The following is an 18,530-nucleotide window of genomic DNA, read 5'->3' on the forward strand; positions in this document are numbered from 1 at the left end:
CTCTCCTCTCCTCTCCTCTGTAATTTTACCATAGACATTTGAATGCATTATGGTAATGAGAATTTGGGGAATAATGTCAGTAGGAAAAAAACATTTATAAAAAAAAAAAAGAATAATAAATAAATAGGCCCACCTTCTTTGCAAAATAAAAAGAATATTTTATGCAAAATATTTATTTATTTTATTTATTATTTATTTAGGATTTTTCAATATTATGTTGTTAAATCATAAAATCTATCAAAATAATCATATTTAACAGAATTGGCATCAAATACAGGAGTCTGTTAATGATGTCATTCAACTTCACAATAAATCCTGATGGAACATTTGGTTGCTATGGATACGAGAACAAAGGTTCCAATAGAATATTAGTGCACTAATAAACTGAGGCGAGTGTGCTGATATAACGCTTGTTTTGTGAGGCTCTAGATGTCCAGAAATAGATTCTGCTTTGGGTTCCAACTGTGTAACAGTTTCAGCATGATCTCTCACTCAAGCACAGAGCAGCACGTGAGGTGAGAGAGATGGACACACACACACACACACACACACACACACACGTCCTCAGGGTGGGAGTCTGAGTGTGTCGATGCTTCTGTAAGTTCAGCTGAAACTGTCTGACAGCGGGGTCACACACACATACACTGAGTCATAAAGTTTTATGCTCGTGTTTGACCTCTGACTTCTAGCTGTCAATAGAAACACATGCTTTCTAGGAAATTTTTCATGTCTTCAGATGGATTTATCTGTAGAGAAAATAGAGCGAAAAAGAAAATATATTTTGCGTAATTTCAATGGCAGTTTTGCTTATGAAAAATAAGGTTTCTTTCTTTTTTCCATATATTTTCTTTTTTTCATATTTTTATTTTCGTTTTATAATTTATATTTTTATTTAAATTTTTATATTTTTAATTCAGTTTTTTATTACATTTTATATTTGTATTATTTTGTTATTTTTTAATTTATTTTACATTTTTATATTTATTTCTAATTTTGGAATGAAATATGATCTGGGCATGTTTTTATTTTATTGTAATTAGTTAGGTATGTGCATGTAGGAAGGTATTTATTTATTTATTTGTTTATTTGTTTGTTTGTTTGTTTTATCTTTAGAATGAAATGTGACCTGGGCAAGATGGAAGAATAAAATTCTTGTTCACTCTCGGCATCTAGCTCTGAAAATTTAAATGCACCATTGTTGAAATATTGAGAGAGAAAAACAGAGACAGAACATGAGACACAAATGAATGTTTTTATGGTCAAATGTATGATATGGAGGTGGATTATAGAAATTAATACTTTTATTTAGCACGGATGCTTTTAAGTGATCAAAAGTGATGATAAAGAAATTTAAAATGTTACAAAAGATTTCTTTTTCAGATAAATGCTGTTCTTCTGAACTTTCTATTCATGAAATAATTCTATATTTTCAACATAACAAATGTTTCTTGAGCAGCAAATCAGCATATTATAATGATTTCTGAAGGATCATGTGACACTGAAGACTGGAGTAATGATGCTGAAAATACAGCTTTGAAATCACAGGAATAAATTACATTTTAAAATGCATTCAAATAGAAAATGATTAGTTTAAATAGAAAAAATATTTCAAAATATTTTCAAAATGTACAATTTTGCTGTATTTTGCATCAAATAAATGCAGGCTTGGTGAGCAGAAGAGAATTCTTTAAAAAAAAAAAAACATTAAAAGTCTTACTGTTCAAAAACTGTTGACTGGTAGTGTAAGTTAGTGTGGTATCAACTATTTCTGATAAACTTGACCCTAAAAGGCACATTAAAACACAATGAACTGTGACTGATCGCTTTCTGTGTCAATCAGACGGTCTCTTCCTGTCTAAGTGGGCGGTTCTTAACCAGGATGACCTTAATTGTGAGCCAGACACACACACACACACACACACACACACACACAGAGTCAGGCATTATTCAGGATCTCACACATGAATGCATGTCTAGATTTGTTTTGTTTTTTTCTCTGCTCTTCAGCGATGGAGAAATATGTCTGTTCAAAACACAGCACACACCTTTTGATGTTGTATAATGAGATCAGTCTATTATTTATCCTGACTACAATGAAAGACTCATTTATCACAGACTAAATTCTTTTGACTAAATTCTAAGGCACAGTTGACAACCACATAATGAACTGCAACAAGCTCAGTAAAAGCAATCCATCCTGGATGGCATACAGCATTATTTTTTTTAGAAATATTTGTGCATTATTTTTCAAATTAGCTTTTTTATTAGTTTTTTTTAATATTACTAATTAGGTTTAATTTATTTAATTTATTTTTTACATTTAATTTATGTTAGTTTCATCTTATTTGTTTCCAGTTAGAATTTTTAAGGGTTCAATTTAAACTTATTTCAGTTAGTTGCCAATGCAGTTTTCATTTAATTTTCATTTAATTTAAGTTTTTCATTGAATATGTGTATATATATATATATTTTTTTTTTATTTCACCTTCATTTCAAATAACAGAATTGTTTTTGGATCGTTTTTAGTTAACAGTAATAACACTGAGCAGAGAAAAGCTAGAGAGATTATAATATATACTTGTCATTTACTTAATACCAGAACTAAATCATAAAACAAAATAATTTTAGTTAAAAAGTGACCATATTAAAAATACTTGTAATTCACTTAATACCAGATCTTAATGATAAACAAGTTAGGCTGAATTAAAAATTGACCATATTACCTAATTAAATGTACTTATAATTCACTTAATTTCAGACCTTAATGATAAATCAAAATAAATCAAGTTAAAAATTGACCAGATTACCTAATTAGATATACTTGTAATTCATTTAATATCAGAATTTACAGATAAAACAAATTAAATCAAGTTAAAAATTAGCCATATTGCTTAAGTAAATATACTTGTAATTCACTTACGAAAAAAACGTAAAGATAACAAATTAAATGTAATTGAAAATTGACCATATTTCCTAATTAAACTTGTAGTTGACCTAATACCAGAATTTACTGATATAACAAATTAAAAACAAGTTAAATATTGACCATATTACGTAATTAAATACACTTGTAATTTAATACCAGAAATTAATGATAAAACAAATTAAATCAAGTTAAACATTTACATATGATGCGATTTCAATTTTCGGGTTTCAGATTTTTACTTCAATTGTGTTCAAAGAAGAGTGTAGTTAGCCTTTTTCATTATTTAAAGGGGTCATATGATGCAATTTCAATTTTTCCTTTCTCTTTAAAGTGTTACAAGCTCTTGGTGCATAAAGAAGATCTGTAAAGTTGCAAAGACTAAAGTCTCAAATCCAAAGAGATATTCTTTACAAAAGTTAAGAGTCAGCCACGCCTACCTAAAACGGCTCGTTCTAACACGCCCCCACATATCTACCTCACTATGTGGGAAGATTTGCATAACGCCGCCCAAATGTTCACGCAAAGAAAGAAGGCGTAACTTTTATTCTCGCTGTTGTATTGTTGTTGCCGCCGCCACCATGTCGTGAAGGCGCTGTGTGTTTCGTTGTGAAAGCGAAACTACTTTGGTTGGGCATAAACACATTTCATTACACCAAATACGCAAAATAATGTTCTTTTTAGCAACATCATATGACCCCTTTAATGATAAAACAAATTAAATCACGTTAAACATTTACTATATTACCTAATTAAACATACTTAATGATAAAACAAATGTAATCAAATTAAAAAATGACCGTATTACCTAATTAAATATACTTGTTAATACACTTAAGAATAGAACGTGATGATTAACACATTAAATAGAATTAAAAATGTACCATATTACCTAATTAAATTTACACTTAATCCAGATATTAATGATAAAATGAATTAAATTAAGTTAAAAATTGGCCTTTTACCTAATGTGTGTGTGCTGTGTATTTTTATCCTCATCAGATTATTGTTAATTGCTATGTAACACGTTTTAAATCATTTATGATGTTCTCTTTCTGTTGGGATTTTGTCTTAGAAGTGTGTACTGTATTCAGTAGACAGTGAGGCAACTCACTACTTTTTGAAACGTAACCTACTTTCTTCTGTCCTGAAGACTGTCATGAACATTTAATGAACATGAACATGACAACAGCTCATATTTTAACACACCAAACTTTAAGAGCTTTTAGAACTGTGTGTGTGTGTGTTTGTGATGAGTGTGTATGTACAGTGTGTATTTGTTCTTAGAAAGTTGAAGCAAATTGGTGTTAAAGTATTACGGTGTGTGAGATTGTGTAAATGAGGCTGTTAAACTCAAAGCTGTTAGACTGTCTGTCAGTATCACACTTATAGAAGTGACATAAGCGAGTAGTGTGTGTGTGTATGTATGTGTGTGTGTGTGTGTGAGAGAGAGAGAGCTACAGCGGACTGTGTGTTCCTGTGTGTTAAGTTCATTTAAAAGCTCATTGGTCAGCAGGTTGTCATGGTGATGGATGGTGGCCCTGTTCCTGCACTATAGCCATAATCACAAGTGTTTGCTGCATGCATGGATCAGTAATCAGTGTGTGTGTGTGTGTGTGTGTGTGTGTGTATGCGTGTATGCGTGTATGCGTGTATGCGTGTATGTGTGTATGTGTGTGTGTGTGTGTGTGTGTGTGTGTGTGTGAACGCTGTGGTGGTGCTGAGTCAAGGAGCTTTTGGAAATGAAAAAAATCATCATGCCTGCATCATTTTGACATCATATCAGGTCACCGTCGATGTCGTCACTTTCGTTTAGCGAACCATGAATTCTTTAGTTTTCTTTACAGCGATCAGATGTGCTCATTGGTCTGATTTAAAGATTCATGAACTGTCACATTGAATGATCTTTGTTTTCCTGTTGCATAACATCTGCTATTTTTAATATTTTACTTTTGTGGGCTAAAAGCATGTCTGTCTTTTTCTATAGACCTGTCAGCATTTCTCCATTTCTGTCTTACTACTCTCGTGTTGCTCATGTTTGTGTGTGTTTGTGTTCTGTCGGAGATTCTGTGGTCCATTTCAGTGAAATCAGTTCAGAAATTAAGCTCAAATTCTAATAATGAATTGATTGTGTGTGCTGAAGAGAATCAGAAGAGATTTCAGGTTATTTCTTTATAATCAGATGTTAATTCGGTTCACTTTTCCAAAGTGAATCAAGTGATTAATGTTCTTTCCCCCAAAAGAATCAAAAGTGAATTATGTTCTTTTTCTAAAGAGAATCAGGAGTCAGTTCAGATCACTTCCCAAAAGAATGCGTAAACTCGCGTCACTAACTGAACAGAATTCAAAAAGAATTAAGCTCTTTTTTTCTGAAGAGAATCAAAAGTGACTTGTTCTTTTCCTGAAGAGATTTAGAAGTGAATTGGGTTATTTTTTGGGAGCGAATCAGAAGTGAATTTGGGTCACTTCAAAAAGCGTATCAGATGTAAATTCACGTCACTTCATGAACAATTAGAAGTTCATCACGTTTTTATTATAATAAGATTCAGAAGCATGTGAAGTTCATTTTTCTGAAGATAATCAAACATGACTTTAGCTCTTTTCCTGAGGTGAATAATAAGTGAACTAAGGTTGTTTTCTGGAAGAGAATCAGAAGTGAATCCAGATCATTTCTCAAATAGCATCAGAAGTAAATAACCATCTCTTCCTGAACAGAATTAAAAGTTTTTTTTAAGCGAATCCAAAGTGAAGTCTGTTCTTTTCCTGAAGTGGATCAGAAGTCAATTCAGATAATTTCCCAAAGAGCATCAGAAATAAATAAACATCAGTTCCTGAATGGAGTTAAGTTTTTTATTAAGTCTTTTATTTTGTAAAAAGAATCAGAAGTGAATTGAGTTTACTTTGGATCTGAATAGAATCTAAAGTGATGAGTTCTTTTGCTAAAAAAAAAGAAAAAGAGAAAAGTGAATTGGGTTAGTTTCCTTAAGGAAATCAAAAATGAATTCAGATCACTTCACAAAGAGCATCAGAAGTAAATTCACTTTACTTCCTAAATGGAACTAGAAGTGAATTAAGTTCTTTAAACGAAGACAATTTTGAGGGGAATTCATTTGCTGTTGGATCTAAAGTACTTTAAGTTTGTTTCCTCAAGAGAATTAGAAGTAAACTGGTCTATTTTTCTGAAGAGAATTCAATTTGAGCTGAATTGATGCCGTTTTCTGAACTGAACTGAAATGAAATGGATTCTAACCTTTGTATGTGTTGTCTTTGTGTATATCTGTGTTTGTTTGTTTGTCTCCGAGAGTTAAATGCACTAACCTGTCCGAGTTGTGACCAGTAACAGACAGCAATCGCCTCACAGACTTGTACCGGAAGGAAGAGGTCATAATGGTCAAGAGCGGAGGTCACATCCAGAGCCCGCGCTTCCCCAACTCATACCCCCGCAACCTGCTGTTGTCATGGAAACTGCTCTCGCCGCCCCACACGCGCATCCTGCTGGAATTCGATGCTCAGTTTGGACTGGAGGAGGCAGAGAATGGAGTCTGCAGGTGAGGGTGGAGCTTTAGAATGGAGGAGTACATGAATAATGAATTAGATGCGTTTAAACATTTTTGAAGTGAAAGTGGAGAATGGAATTTTCAGGTAAGACAGAGCTTCGGCTGGATGAGTTCATGAATAATAAGTTGAATCTATTTAAGAGTTTTAAGTGGACGACAAAAATGTTTTCAGGTGAAGGTGTTAAGTATGTGAATAATAAATTAGATCTATTTAAGTTTAAGTGAAAGCGGAGAATGGAGTTTTCCTGTGAGGGCGGAGATTCGGATGGATGAGTTCATGAATGATGAATTAGATCTATGTAAATGTTTTAAGTGGAGGAGGAGAATGGAGTCTGCAGGTGAGGGTGTAGCTTCAGGGTGAACGAGTTTATGAATAATGAATTAGATCTATGTAAATGTTTTAAGCTGAGGTGGAGAATGGAGTTTTCAGGTGAGGGCGGAGCTTCAGATAGTTGATTTCATGAGTAATGAATTAGATTTGTTTACAGGTTTTAAGCAGAGGCAGAGAATGGGGTGGAGCTTCGGATGGAAGCGTTTATGAATAATGAATTAGATCTATTTAAACTGTTGAGAAAGTGTCATTTTTGACTCTTTGGGTTGGTCTGTATGGTAAATATTTAACAGTTTAACAAGCATCAAAACCTAAAGCCCTTTACATAGCTATAAATCTGATTAATTCATAGGAACGTTGATCCAGGAGCTCCAGGTGCATGTCCTACATGGTTAAATCATGTTGTAACATGTGGGAGAGAATAACAGGTTTGGTTCTCATTCTGCATTTCTGGACTAGAAATAAAGGCCTGAAGAGTTAAAACATGATACGAATATTTAATGAGCAGAAAGCCAATCAGAGCGAGGATCTGAGCGCAGTGTGTGTGGAGTGACTCTCAGGTTACGGGTTTGTCCTTGAGGTTAGAGGTTTTACTGTGAAGCTGATACTTTATAAAGACCCTCGAGACATCGAGACTAAAAATAAAGCAGGAAAAACAGATGAGAGATGAGGTGAATTTATAGGATGAGAAAGAGGCAAGAAGTGAAACAAGGACAGAAAAGAAACTTAATGTATTATATACACTGAACAAAATTATAAACGCAACACTTTTGTTTTTGCCCCCATTTTTCATGAGCTGAACTCAAAGATCTAAGACTTTTTCTATGTACACAAAAGGCCTATTTCTCTCAAATATTGTTCACAAATCTGTCTAAATCTGTGTTAATGAGCACTTCTCCTTTGCCGAGATAATCCATCCGCCTCACAGGTGTGGCATATCAAGATGCTGATTAGACAGCATGATTATTGCACAGGTGTGCCTTAGGCTGACCACAATAAAAGGCCACTCTAAAATGTGCAGTTTTATCACACAGCACAATGCCACAGATGTCGCAAGTTTTGAGGGAGCGTGCAATGTGCATGGTGACTGCAGGAATGTCCACCAGAGCTGTTGCCCGTGAATTGAATGTTCATTTCTCTACCATAAGCCGTCTCCAAAGGCGTTTCAGAGAATTTGGCAGTACATCCAACCGGCCTCACAACCGCAGACCACGTGTAACCACACCAGCCCAGGACCTCCACATCCAGCATCTTCACCTCCAAGATCGTCTGAGACCAGCCACCCGGACAGCTGCTGCAACAATCGGTTTGCATAACCAAAGAATTTCTGCACAAACTGTCAGAAACCGTCTCAGGGAAGCTCATCTGCATGCTCGTCGTCCTCATCGGGGTCTCGACCTGACTGCAGTTCGTCGTCGTAACCGACTTCAGTGGGCAAATGGTGGCATGGTGGCGGTGGGGTTATGGTATGGGCAGGCGTATGTTATGGACAACGAACACAGGTGCATTTTATTGAGTCTTAGATCTTTGAGTTCAGCTCATGAAAAATGGGGGCAAAAACAAAAGTGTTGCGTTTATAATTTTGTTCAGTATATTTTTCTGTGTAAAATCAAATAATTTATATGATAAAGATAAAAGCATGATGTCACATCACATTACCAATTACTGCATTGCTGATCATGGTTTTGTGTATTACTGTATGTACCCTGTGCCAGCACTGTTATTATAAACTAAAACTATAAATTATTCTTGTTAATTTATATAAAGCTGAAATAATAGAAAAAATAAATAGAATTAGATGAAGAACTAATTTAATTAGAATAAATTAGAAATGTTGCATTGGCAAACTATGTAATAAAAAATAAATGAAAGCTAAATAGAAAAATACAAAAAAACGAATAAAACTTACAATTGCTAAAACTTAAAGTAAAATTATGCAGATAACTGAAAATATGCAGATAACAGCTAATTCAAAATACTAATACATACTATAATAGCATATAAAGAATACTAAAATAACAAACATTTCTAATTGTGATAGCCAAATCACTACAGATGTTATAATTTTTATCTAATCAAATGTATTTGAGGAACAGAAACAAAGCATTTTTAAAGTGGCCCTGCAGATCTGCTTGATCAGGTGTTTATGTTTATGCAGGTATGATTATGTGGAAGTGGAGGATATTTCTAAAACCAGCACCATCATCTGGGGCCGCTGGTGCGGACAAAGAGCTCCATCACGGATCTCATCCAAAACAAACCTCATCAAAATCACCTTCAAATCGGATGATTACTTCGTAGCAAAACCAGGATTCAAAATCTGCTATTCACTGCTGGTGAGTTTCACTGCTGTTTGCATTATGGCAGATTATTTTTTGAAAGAAATGAATACTTTTGTTCAGCAAGGATGCATTAAATTGATCAGAAAACTTTTATAATGTCACAAAAGATTTATATATCAAATAAATGCTGTTCTTTTGAACTTTCCTATTCATCTGTGAATCCTGAAAACTACAATGTATCACAGTTTCCACAAAAATATTGGGCAGCACATCTGTTTTCAACATTGATAATAATCAGAAATGTTTCGTGAGCAGCAAATCAGCATATTAGAATGATTTCTGAAGAATCATGTGTCACTGAAGACTGGAGTAATGATGCTGAAAATTCAGCTTTGATCACAGGAATAAATTACATTTTACTATATATTCACATAGAAAACAGTTATTTGAAATTATAATAATATTTCACAATATTACTGTTTTTATTGTAGTTTTGATTACATAAATGCTGCCTTGTTGAGCAGAAGAGAACAAATCTTAACCCTTAAAGTAATATATTATATTACACACAAAAAAAAAATCATGATGTAAAATTAATAGTTGGTCTTGAACAAGAACTGTCTGTTTCATATCAGGTTTATTTACTGTAGCTGTTGTGCACACGCTGAAAAGCGGATGCTATTATATGGTGGAACGAAAGCAGATGGTGTGAGAAATATTTTACAACATTTATTGGGAATGAAGCCATCCTGCTTTGACTACTCATGGCTTTTTTTTTTCTCCACACAGGCCAAAACGGCGATAATCTGGTGCTAGCTGCTAGCATTAATATGCAATATGTTTTCTGGGAGTGTGAAACTGTAAATTTGTACGTTTCCTTCAGAGCTTTGGGAAACAGAATGAAAACAGACACCTGCACTGAACATAAATGTGATGAAACTTCATTTTAAGCATTTTAACTGGGTTTTGTGCAAAACTCGCAATGTTGAGGAGCTGTGGATGGTTTCCAAGGTGTTGCTATGCAGTTGCTAGGGTGTTCTGGGTGGTTACTAGGTGGCTGCTTCTTAAAGTAACGGCTTCTTACCTGAAATGCTTTTTTACCTTAGATGAACTTACAAAAGTTTGGCTTAATTAAGACATTTGTTTCTGAGCCAGAATGAGACAAAGAGAGGTGTGAGTGACAGTACAAGAAAGTGAGAGACCGTGAGACTGAAGTGAACGTGTGAGTGCGTTACTGCGGTAAAAACACTGATGTAATTCGGAAAGATCCACCCTGTCTTAATCGAGTTGTCTGAGTTTAGTTCTGTCTTTATCGCATGTACATGGAGAAGCTCTATAATGAGAAATGACAGCTAAAAACATGTCTTAAAATAAAAGAAAAAAACTCTTCAGAATCACACACTCATTAAAAGAATAGTTCACCCAAAAATGAAAATTTGCTTAAAAATGTGCTCACCCTCAGGCCATCAGAGATGTAAATGAGTTTGTTTCATTTTTAGCAAATGTTTATTTTTGAGTGAACTTGTCCTTTAAGGCTGTTGGTGTCTGTTAATGGCACAAACAGATGTGGAGAGTTTCTCTTCAGGAAGATGATGTGTTTGTTTCATAGGCCTTCTGTAAGTGTTGTTTCATGTTCTTGTAAAATATGGTCCAGTTTCCAACGGTGATGTTTGTTCACCTTTTCTTTTGGGATTAGTGGATGTTTGTTGATCATAATTGTGCCTTTTTGTTCAAGGTCTTTAACTATAATTAGAGAATTTTCCTTGAATGTTTTTAAGATTTGCATCTTTGATGTTCATTGTCATAAACTAGTGATGTATGAGGGGTTTTAGTTTAAAATTGTTTATTTGTATTCTGCAGAAGGCATGTTGACCTAAATTAGGGTCATTTTAGCCATGAAATGAATTCGATATTCATGATCTTTTAGAAAATCCATGTCATAATTACATATCATTCTGCTGTTTTAAAGTGCTATTTAACTTAATTATCCAACCTAAAGTTTATGTAAAGTTAAATATTTAACTTAATTGATGCTTTGAATAATGTATTAACATATTTCTGAGTGAGACTGAATATGCAGCAGAAAATGTTGCTTTAACATTGAATTTTGATTTTGTTTGTGGAATTTTATGTGGTTTATTGTAGAGAAATTATGGTTACACTTTATTTTAAGGTGTCCTTGTTACAGTGTAATTGTACATTTAATTACTGAGTAATATTATGTAACTACATGTACTTACTATATGGTTAGGGTTAGGATTTGGCTTATGGTTACTTGCATGTAATTATGCATAATTAAGTGTTATTATAATAGTAAGTACATGTAACATGTGTAACAAGGACAACCTTAAAATAAAGTGTTACCGAAATGATATGTGATTATAAATTGCATGTAAATTAGTGTAACAGGTTTTGTGGTTGGTAACATTATTGTCTGAACAAACGGAACAAAGTCTCTTACTAAGGCTGCATTTATTTGATCAAAAATACAGTAAATACAGTAATATTGTGAAATATAATTGCAATTTAAAGTAACTTTTTTTTTCTATTTTAGAGAAAAAATATATATCTCAATAATGGCCTTTTCATGCATTTTCTGCTATTATATATATTTTTCTCCACCTTCTTAGCCATGGTTATGTCAGCAGAAATGTAGTTTCAAAGGTAGAGCAAGTTCTTATATTTTGATGAAAGATTATTTTTCTTTCAAAACAACATGCACTGATGAATCCTGCACAGTAAGACCAAGAACATGTTTAGAAGGTAACCGAGTCACATGGTTGAACCCTGCAGCTGCTGGACTTCAGGTTCAGGGGCAGTTTGTTCGGTCTGATCCGTCATGTGTAATTCCCTGAACCTGCGGTATTCCTGACATTTCCACATTCCTGCTCTGCTCCGGACGTCTCTGTAGGACAACAGACCGCCCGCGACCTCTGACCTCCTTCTATTGTTTGCATTGCCGCAGGAGCAGATTTATGTAACGAGAGTGGCAGCACAGGGAACTGTATTTTCATAGCATATGGAGGTTTTAAAGGGGTCATAGGATGCTACATGCACTTTTACAAGTTGTTTGAACTGAAATGTGTGTTGGCAGTGTGTATGTGCTAATTAGCAAGTTTCACGATGAATGCGGCTAAAGTAAACAGTCCCTCTGAGAGCAGCTTGGAAGAGAGGGGCGGGGTCAGCAGAGCTCATTAACATTTAAAGGAAAATGCTACAAAACGGCTTGCTCTGAAAAGAGCTGTTTTTGACAGGGTAAAAAAGGTGTTTTTTACCCTACCATTGAGAAATTTTAACCAAACTATGTTACAGACTTTTCATTAAGACCCTAAAGAATCATATCAACTTGTGGAAAATGGGCATCCGATGACCCCTTTAAAGTAAACTGCAGGGAAAAACAGAACATGTCAATCTTCATGGCTTTGCATTTAAATTTCTTAATTTCTATTAAGTTTTAGTTTCAGCAACGGTTTCATTAGTTGCTGTGTAGTTTTTTTATTTCATGGGTTTATTTTTATTTTTTGTTTATATTTTGAAGTTTGTTTTAGTCTTAGAATTTTAGTTAAAGGTGTCTTTCTTAATACTTGTATTTTTAGTATTGACAAATATACAATACTTAGTTTCTTTTTTTTCATTTTAGTTCGTTTTTTAACTGCAGTTTTTTATAGTTTGTATTTTTTGTTTATTTTGTGTTATTTTATGTCAGCTTTCAAAATGTGTTGAAAATTGTGGAAATTTTTAAGTAAACTGCAGGAAAAAATTGAGAAGTCAGTCTTCAGACCAAGGTTGTTATACTTTTGCACTTACAAAATACATTTTTGTTTTGTTTGTTTTGGTCTTTGAATATTTTTATAAATTATTGTTAAATTTGTTGTCATACTTTCCATGTTAAAATACTTTGACTGAAACAAATGTTTCAGTATTCAACAGCTATACTTGTAGTTTATTTGATTGTAGTTTCAATCACAGTTTTTAGTTTTTGTTTCAATTTTGCATTATTTTATTTCAGCTTTCAAAAATGTTTAAAAATGTGTGTTCATTGCATACAGATGTTTTCAAGTATGTTCTATTTGGTTTTAGTTCGTTTCATCAAAAGTTTATTGAATTTTAGTAGTTTTTATTTTATGGCTATTAATTTACATGTTTTTATGGACATTTTAAGTTTCATTTTTAGTTTGTTTTTCAGTCTCTCAGAGTTTAAATACTTGCAGTTTTAGTATAGACTATAAACTATACTTATAGTTTATTTCATTTTAATATGGTTTTCAACTGCAAGTTTTATTGGATAGTTATTAGTTCAGCATATGGAGGTTTTTAAAGTAACCTGCTGGAAAAGTCATCATCATTTCCATATGTATTTCATTCATGTTTTGTCTTTTTGTGTTTTTGATACTTTCAGTATCAACTACCTTAATAGTTATTTAACGTTTTTTTTTTCTTTTCGTTTTTTTTAACCCCTGTTTACAGGTTAATTTTTATTTATTTTAATTTTTTTGTAAATTATTTTACATATTAATATACAAAAATGTTTTTACACCAGTGATAGTTGCAATATACAATAAGAAATGCTGTTCTGAACACACTGTCTATATTCTGTCCATCTCTCTTTTTCTCATTATTGCTGTATAACTGTGGAGGTGGATTGATGGTCTTGTTAATTCGGCTCTCCTGATGGTTGTGTAATGCTCCCCTGTCCTTTACGGCCGGTTTTAAATGCCAGTGCTGTGATGTCTGTAGCTCCGCCTCCTCGGCCGGTGACATCATGAGTGATGGTGTTTGTGTTGCTGATTGCTGCTGCGCGGCAGGAATGTTTACAGTCAGGATTTATCAGCGTAGATAATGACTTTCCCAGATTTCCCTCACCGCTGATGTAGAATACGTAAATTCCTGTGAAAAATGAATGAAACTGACAACAAAAGTTTGAAGTCTCTGTCTGTTTTTCAGGACAGCTCACCTCTCGCGTCTCAGACCAACTGGGAAGCAGTTACAGTGATGTCAGTAAGTATTACACACTTCTAGATGATGAAACATGGTATTTTTAATTGAATTTCAGTGTTGGAGAAGCTGTTTTGACCTTGTTTCTTCAGTAAATCCCAAATGGAGACGTTTAGCAGAATGTTCCCACTGCTCTGGCGCTTGCAATGATACAGAGCGGATGTGTTGCAGGACAGTGGGATTTTACAGTCTGTGTCTCTGTAGGATTTCAGGGAGGTTTCTGGGACGGACACGCCACTGTCTGCGGTCGCGCTGGACAATGACATCGCCAGCGTCAGCACGGTGGAGGAGCTCCTGAGACACATGAACCCCTTCACCTGGCAGGAAGACCTGGAGCAGCTCTACACACTCACACACTACTACAGACCACGAACTTTCCACACCGACCGCAAACACAAGCGTGAGTCTCTCACACACACACACACACACTACTACAGACCACGAGCTTTCCACACCAACCGCAAACACAAGCGTGAGTCTCTCACACACACACACACACACTACTACAGACCACGAGCTTTCCACACCGACCGCAAACACGAGCGTAAATATATTTATATATAATATCAAATATAATAATATAAATGTATATTCATATAAATATTTTCAAAATATATACTGTATGTGTGTGTCTCAAACACAGTACACATACATATATTATGTAAACAAAAACGTTTATTTTGGATGCGATTAATTGCGATTAATCGTTTGACAGCACTACATATTATTCTTGAGGTATTACTATAAAATAAAGCTAAAATAAAACAAATGTTCTTGAATTCACTTTAATTCTTCTGCTTAAATTCAAATTTGAATCACTGTGTTCTATTCACATCCTGTTCAGGAATTGAATTTTAAAGGCATTCAGTTCTGCATGACACACACACACACACACAGCGCAGAGACAGGCACCGTTATCCATTCACTTTCAGTTTTTATGAGGCAGACGGAGGTGATTTCCTCCCGTCTCTTCATTTATACCTCCCTTCCTCTCTGTCCATCCAGAACAGATTGTGAGAAATAAGTGAGAAAAAAATCCAAAACAACACACTGGAATGTTCTTCACAAAGTACAAACACACACACACTGATCTTGTGGAGCTGATAAAGTTGAAACATTGTATGTTTAAATGACTTTGCAATGGAGAGTGTGTTTGTTAGGTTTTATATGTCTGTTTGTTTTTACTGGGATCAGGATGTAGTTTGATGGTCTCTATGGTTGTAGTAAACCCATCCGTCTCGCTCTTTCCCTCTCAGTTGATCTCGACCGTCTCTATGACGACGTGAAGCAGTACAGCTGCACTCCGCGCAATTTCTCGGTCAATCTCCGCGAGGAGCTGAAGGCGACCAACGCCGTGTTTTTCCCACGATGCCTCCTGGTGCAGCGCTGCGGGGGAAACTGCGCCTGCGGCACCGACAACTGGAACTCCTGCAGCTGCAGTGCTGGAAAAATCGTCAAGAAACTACACGAGGTATCCCACAATGCACTTTGATGAATAAATGTTTTCAAACAGGTTTCCAAACACTCCCTCCATCTGCCATTGGTCAGTCAGACAGGTAGTCCCGCCCCCAGACTCACTCCATTGGTTGATGAAATTCACAAATCAAGTACTCAGGTATTTGATACCCTAATAAAATTATGCTCTTGTAAAAGCACTAGTACTCCTTTTCCATTTTACTTGAGTAATAGTCAGTGGTGGACAGTAACGAAGTAGTTTAACTTCGTTACTGTACTTAAGTACATTTTTCAAGTATCTGTACTTTACTGGAGTAGTTTTATTTTGAGTAACTTTTACTTTTACTTCACTACATTCCAAAGCATAAGATCGGTTCGCAAATCGCACCAAACGATTCATTCACGAATTGGAATGATCCGATTGAAGCTGTTCTCGAGTCGACAGCTCACTGATTCAAATGAACCATTTAGTGCGAGTCTCCAGTGAACTGAATTCACAAATAAGAACCGGGAGATCTTGTGAGCGCGCGCGCGTCTGATGCTGCTAAAAGTAAATTACTAATGTCGAATTTTAGGATTAATTATTGTAACTGAAAATCATATTTAGGTCAAAACTGTCAGTTGTTTGTGAACTAAATCTGCTGTAAAGGGTGATCTGTTTAAGCCCACTGAAATGCTTGAATGCAGACACATTAACATCAGAGTCTCTATGTTTTAGGTAAAAAAACATTAAAATAATACTTGATTTGTGTACTTCGTCCACCACTGGTAATAGTACAAAATGTACTTACTGTAAGTAATAAAATAAAAAGTACTGATCGATAAACCATGTGTATTATTTATTCTAACCAGCACTAGTCAATAAGAAAGATTTATGTAGACATTTAATATATAGTGATCTGTGGATGAGCAAATGTTTTATTTTATTAGCAAAACAGTGTGATTTTAGTATCATTAATACAGTAGTTTTTTGTTCATATTTTGAGCTCGATTTTATTTTTAGATTTTCTCTTTTCACTTTAATTTTAGGTATTTCTGTTTTAGTTACGTTTTGGTAATTTTGTTGTGCATGTTTGCTATTTTTATTTTTAAAATGTATTTTTTTTTAAATATTATATATATATTATACACTGTTAGACTTTTTATTGTATTTTTGCGGTAACTTACTGGCAGCACTATTGCCAATAAGTTACTGTAACTACCCCTTTACAGTAGCTTATCGCAAGTTTATTTTACAGTATAATGCTCTTAAGGCAATTTCATTTTACAGTATGATGGCCTTACCGCAATTTCATTTTACAGTAAAATACCCTTACCACAACTTAATTTTATAGTACTATATCCTTATATCCTTACTGTAACTTAGCTTTACAGTATAATAATATTACAGTAATTTTACTGCAATTTATTTTTCACTATTTATTTTATAAAACCTTTGAATATTTTACATGAATGTTTTGCTTGCGTAATGTGACATTTCTGAATGACACAAGAAGTTTAGTGAAATAAAATATAGAACTGTGATTTTATCTGTCAGGAAATTATTGGTTCAGGAGCACTCGCTACCAGAATATAGCAATTTGATTGTAGGAGCAAGATGTTGTAGACTAACCATTTTTATTTGGAACAACAGTAGGAACTTTATCAAGAAAGTAAACAGGGTCCTTTTTGTTGACTTTAACCTGCCGGTAAAATGTTCTTATTTCTAAAAGGGCACTTAGCAGGTCTGGCCCATTTGGCGTATTCAATTTTAATGACTTCATGTCATTCTGAATTAACTGAATACGGAGAAAATATTTTGGGTTCTTCACTGTGCCGGAGGGGAGAAAGAAAGAGATTTAGGCAGATGTTGAGCCTGAGGCGCTAGACTCTTTTATCGTCTCACGGGGAGTGACGCTGACACTCATTATCATTAAAGGTGAAGTCGCTGAGGAAATCTGCCTTCATTCCTTGAATTCTGAAGTTCGGTTCTTAGTTTGGACATCTCAAGAAGCACTGACCTTGACTGCATCCCAGTTTGCACACCGTGGCTCTGTTCCAAAACTTTGTGGCATTTTAAGGCATAATAAGTTTGCTCCCAAAAAGAAAGAGTACACTGTTAGACTTTTTATTGTATTTTTGCGGTAATTTACTGGCAGCACTATTGCCAGTAAGTTACTGTAACTACCCCTTTACAGTAGCTTATGGCAAGTTCATTTTACAGTATAATGCACTTACCGCAATTTCATTTTACAGTAAAATACCCTTACCGCAACTTAATTTTACAGTACTATATCCTTATATCCTTACTGTAACTTATTTTTACAGTATAATAATATTACAGCAATTTTACTGTAATTTATTTTTCACTATTTATTTTATAAAACCTTTGAATATTTTACATGAACGCCATTGAATTGAATAAATTCCAAATAAGTGACCTGAGTCCATGTACAAAAGTATATTTTTTATTCACTGTCACTATTAAATACATCCATACTTATTTATTGTGCTATATTCTGGAACATTACAAAAAATAAATAAAATAGAGAACTGAATTCATAACAACAAATCAAAGCAGAGATCATGACAATATTGCAACAAAAAGAAATATGGCAACAAGCATCCTAGTTGGTCTTGGCTGCATGGCCTCCATAACCACTGACAGCTGATCTGAAACAAAACAGAGGGGAAATGTGTGAGAAATGGTCATGAGTTTATCTCATCTAAATTTGTTCATGGACACAGACAAGGTAACAATTTGTGCAACAGCAGTTATTCCCAGTATAGTACTGTTTAAACAGTATTGCTTTTTTGCACATCCTTGTCAGGGAACTCCATTAATTGCCTGAATGTACAATCACATTAAAGAGTCACTTTATGGTCCTTTAAACTTAAAGTTTGAAGTTTTTTTTTTTTTTGGAAGTGTTTTAAAGTATCTTTTTAGTTGTGACAGCTCTTGATCCAAGGAATATCAGTGTGTATCAGCTACTGTAACATTTGTATTG

General features: G+C 34.3%; 1 protein-coding gene across 4 annotated transcripts in view; it reads left to right on the top strand.

Moving 5' to 3' along the window:
* LOC107670136 (platelet-derived growth factor D-like) overlaps nucleotides 1–18,530 on the top strand; it is a 29,043-nt gene that overhangs the window by 6,479 nt on the left and 4,034 nt on the right. For 2 of the 4 annotated variants that reach the window (XM_016462650.1, XM_016462648.1), the window contains exons 2-6: nucleotides 6,261–6,471; nucleotides 8,970–9,147; nucleotides 14,038–14,091; nucleotides 14,293–14,488; nucleotides 15,345–15,559. In XM_016462650.1, the coding sequence (XP_016318136.1) occupies nucleotides 6,261–6,471; nucleotides 8,970–9,147; nucleotides 14,038–14,091; nucleotides 14,293–14,488; nucleotides 15,345–15,559 (854 nt within the window). The remainder of the gene's footprint in view (nucleotides 1–6,260; nucleotides 6,472–8,969; nucleotides 9,148–14,037; nucleotides 14,092–14,292; nucleotides 14,489–15,344; nucleotides 15,560–18,530) is intronic. The other 2 variants (XM_016462651.1, XM_016462649.1) reach the window with 1 other exon arrangement.

The sequence above is a fragment of the Sinocyclocheilus anshuiensis genome, unplaced genomic scaffold (genome assembly GCF_001515605.1).
Source record: "Sinocyclocheilus anshuiensis isolate Anshui unplaced genomic scaffold, SAMN03320099.WGS_v1.1 scaffold48, whole genome shotgun sequence".
In the NCBI taxonomy this organism is placed as follows: Eukaryota; Metazoa; Chordata; class Actinopteri; order Cypriniformes; family Cyprinidae; genus Sinocyclocheilus; species Sinocyclocheilus anshuiensis.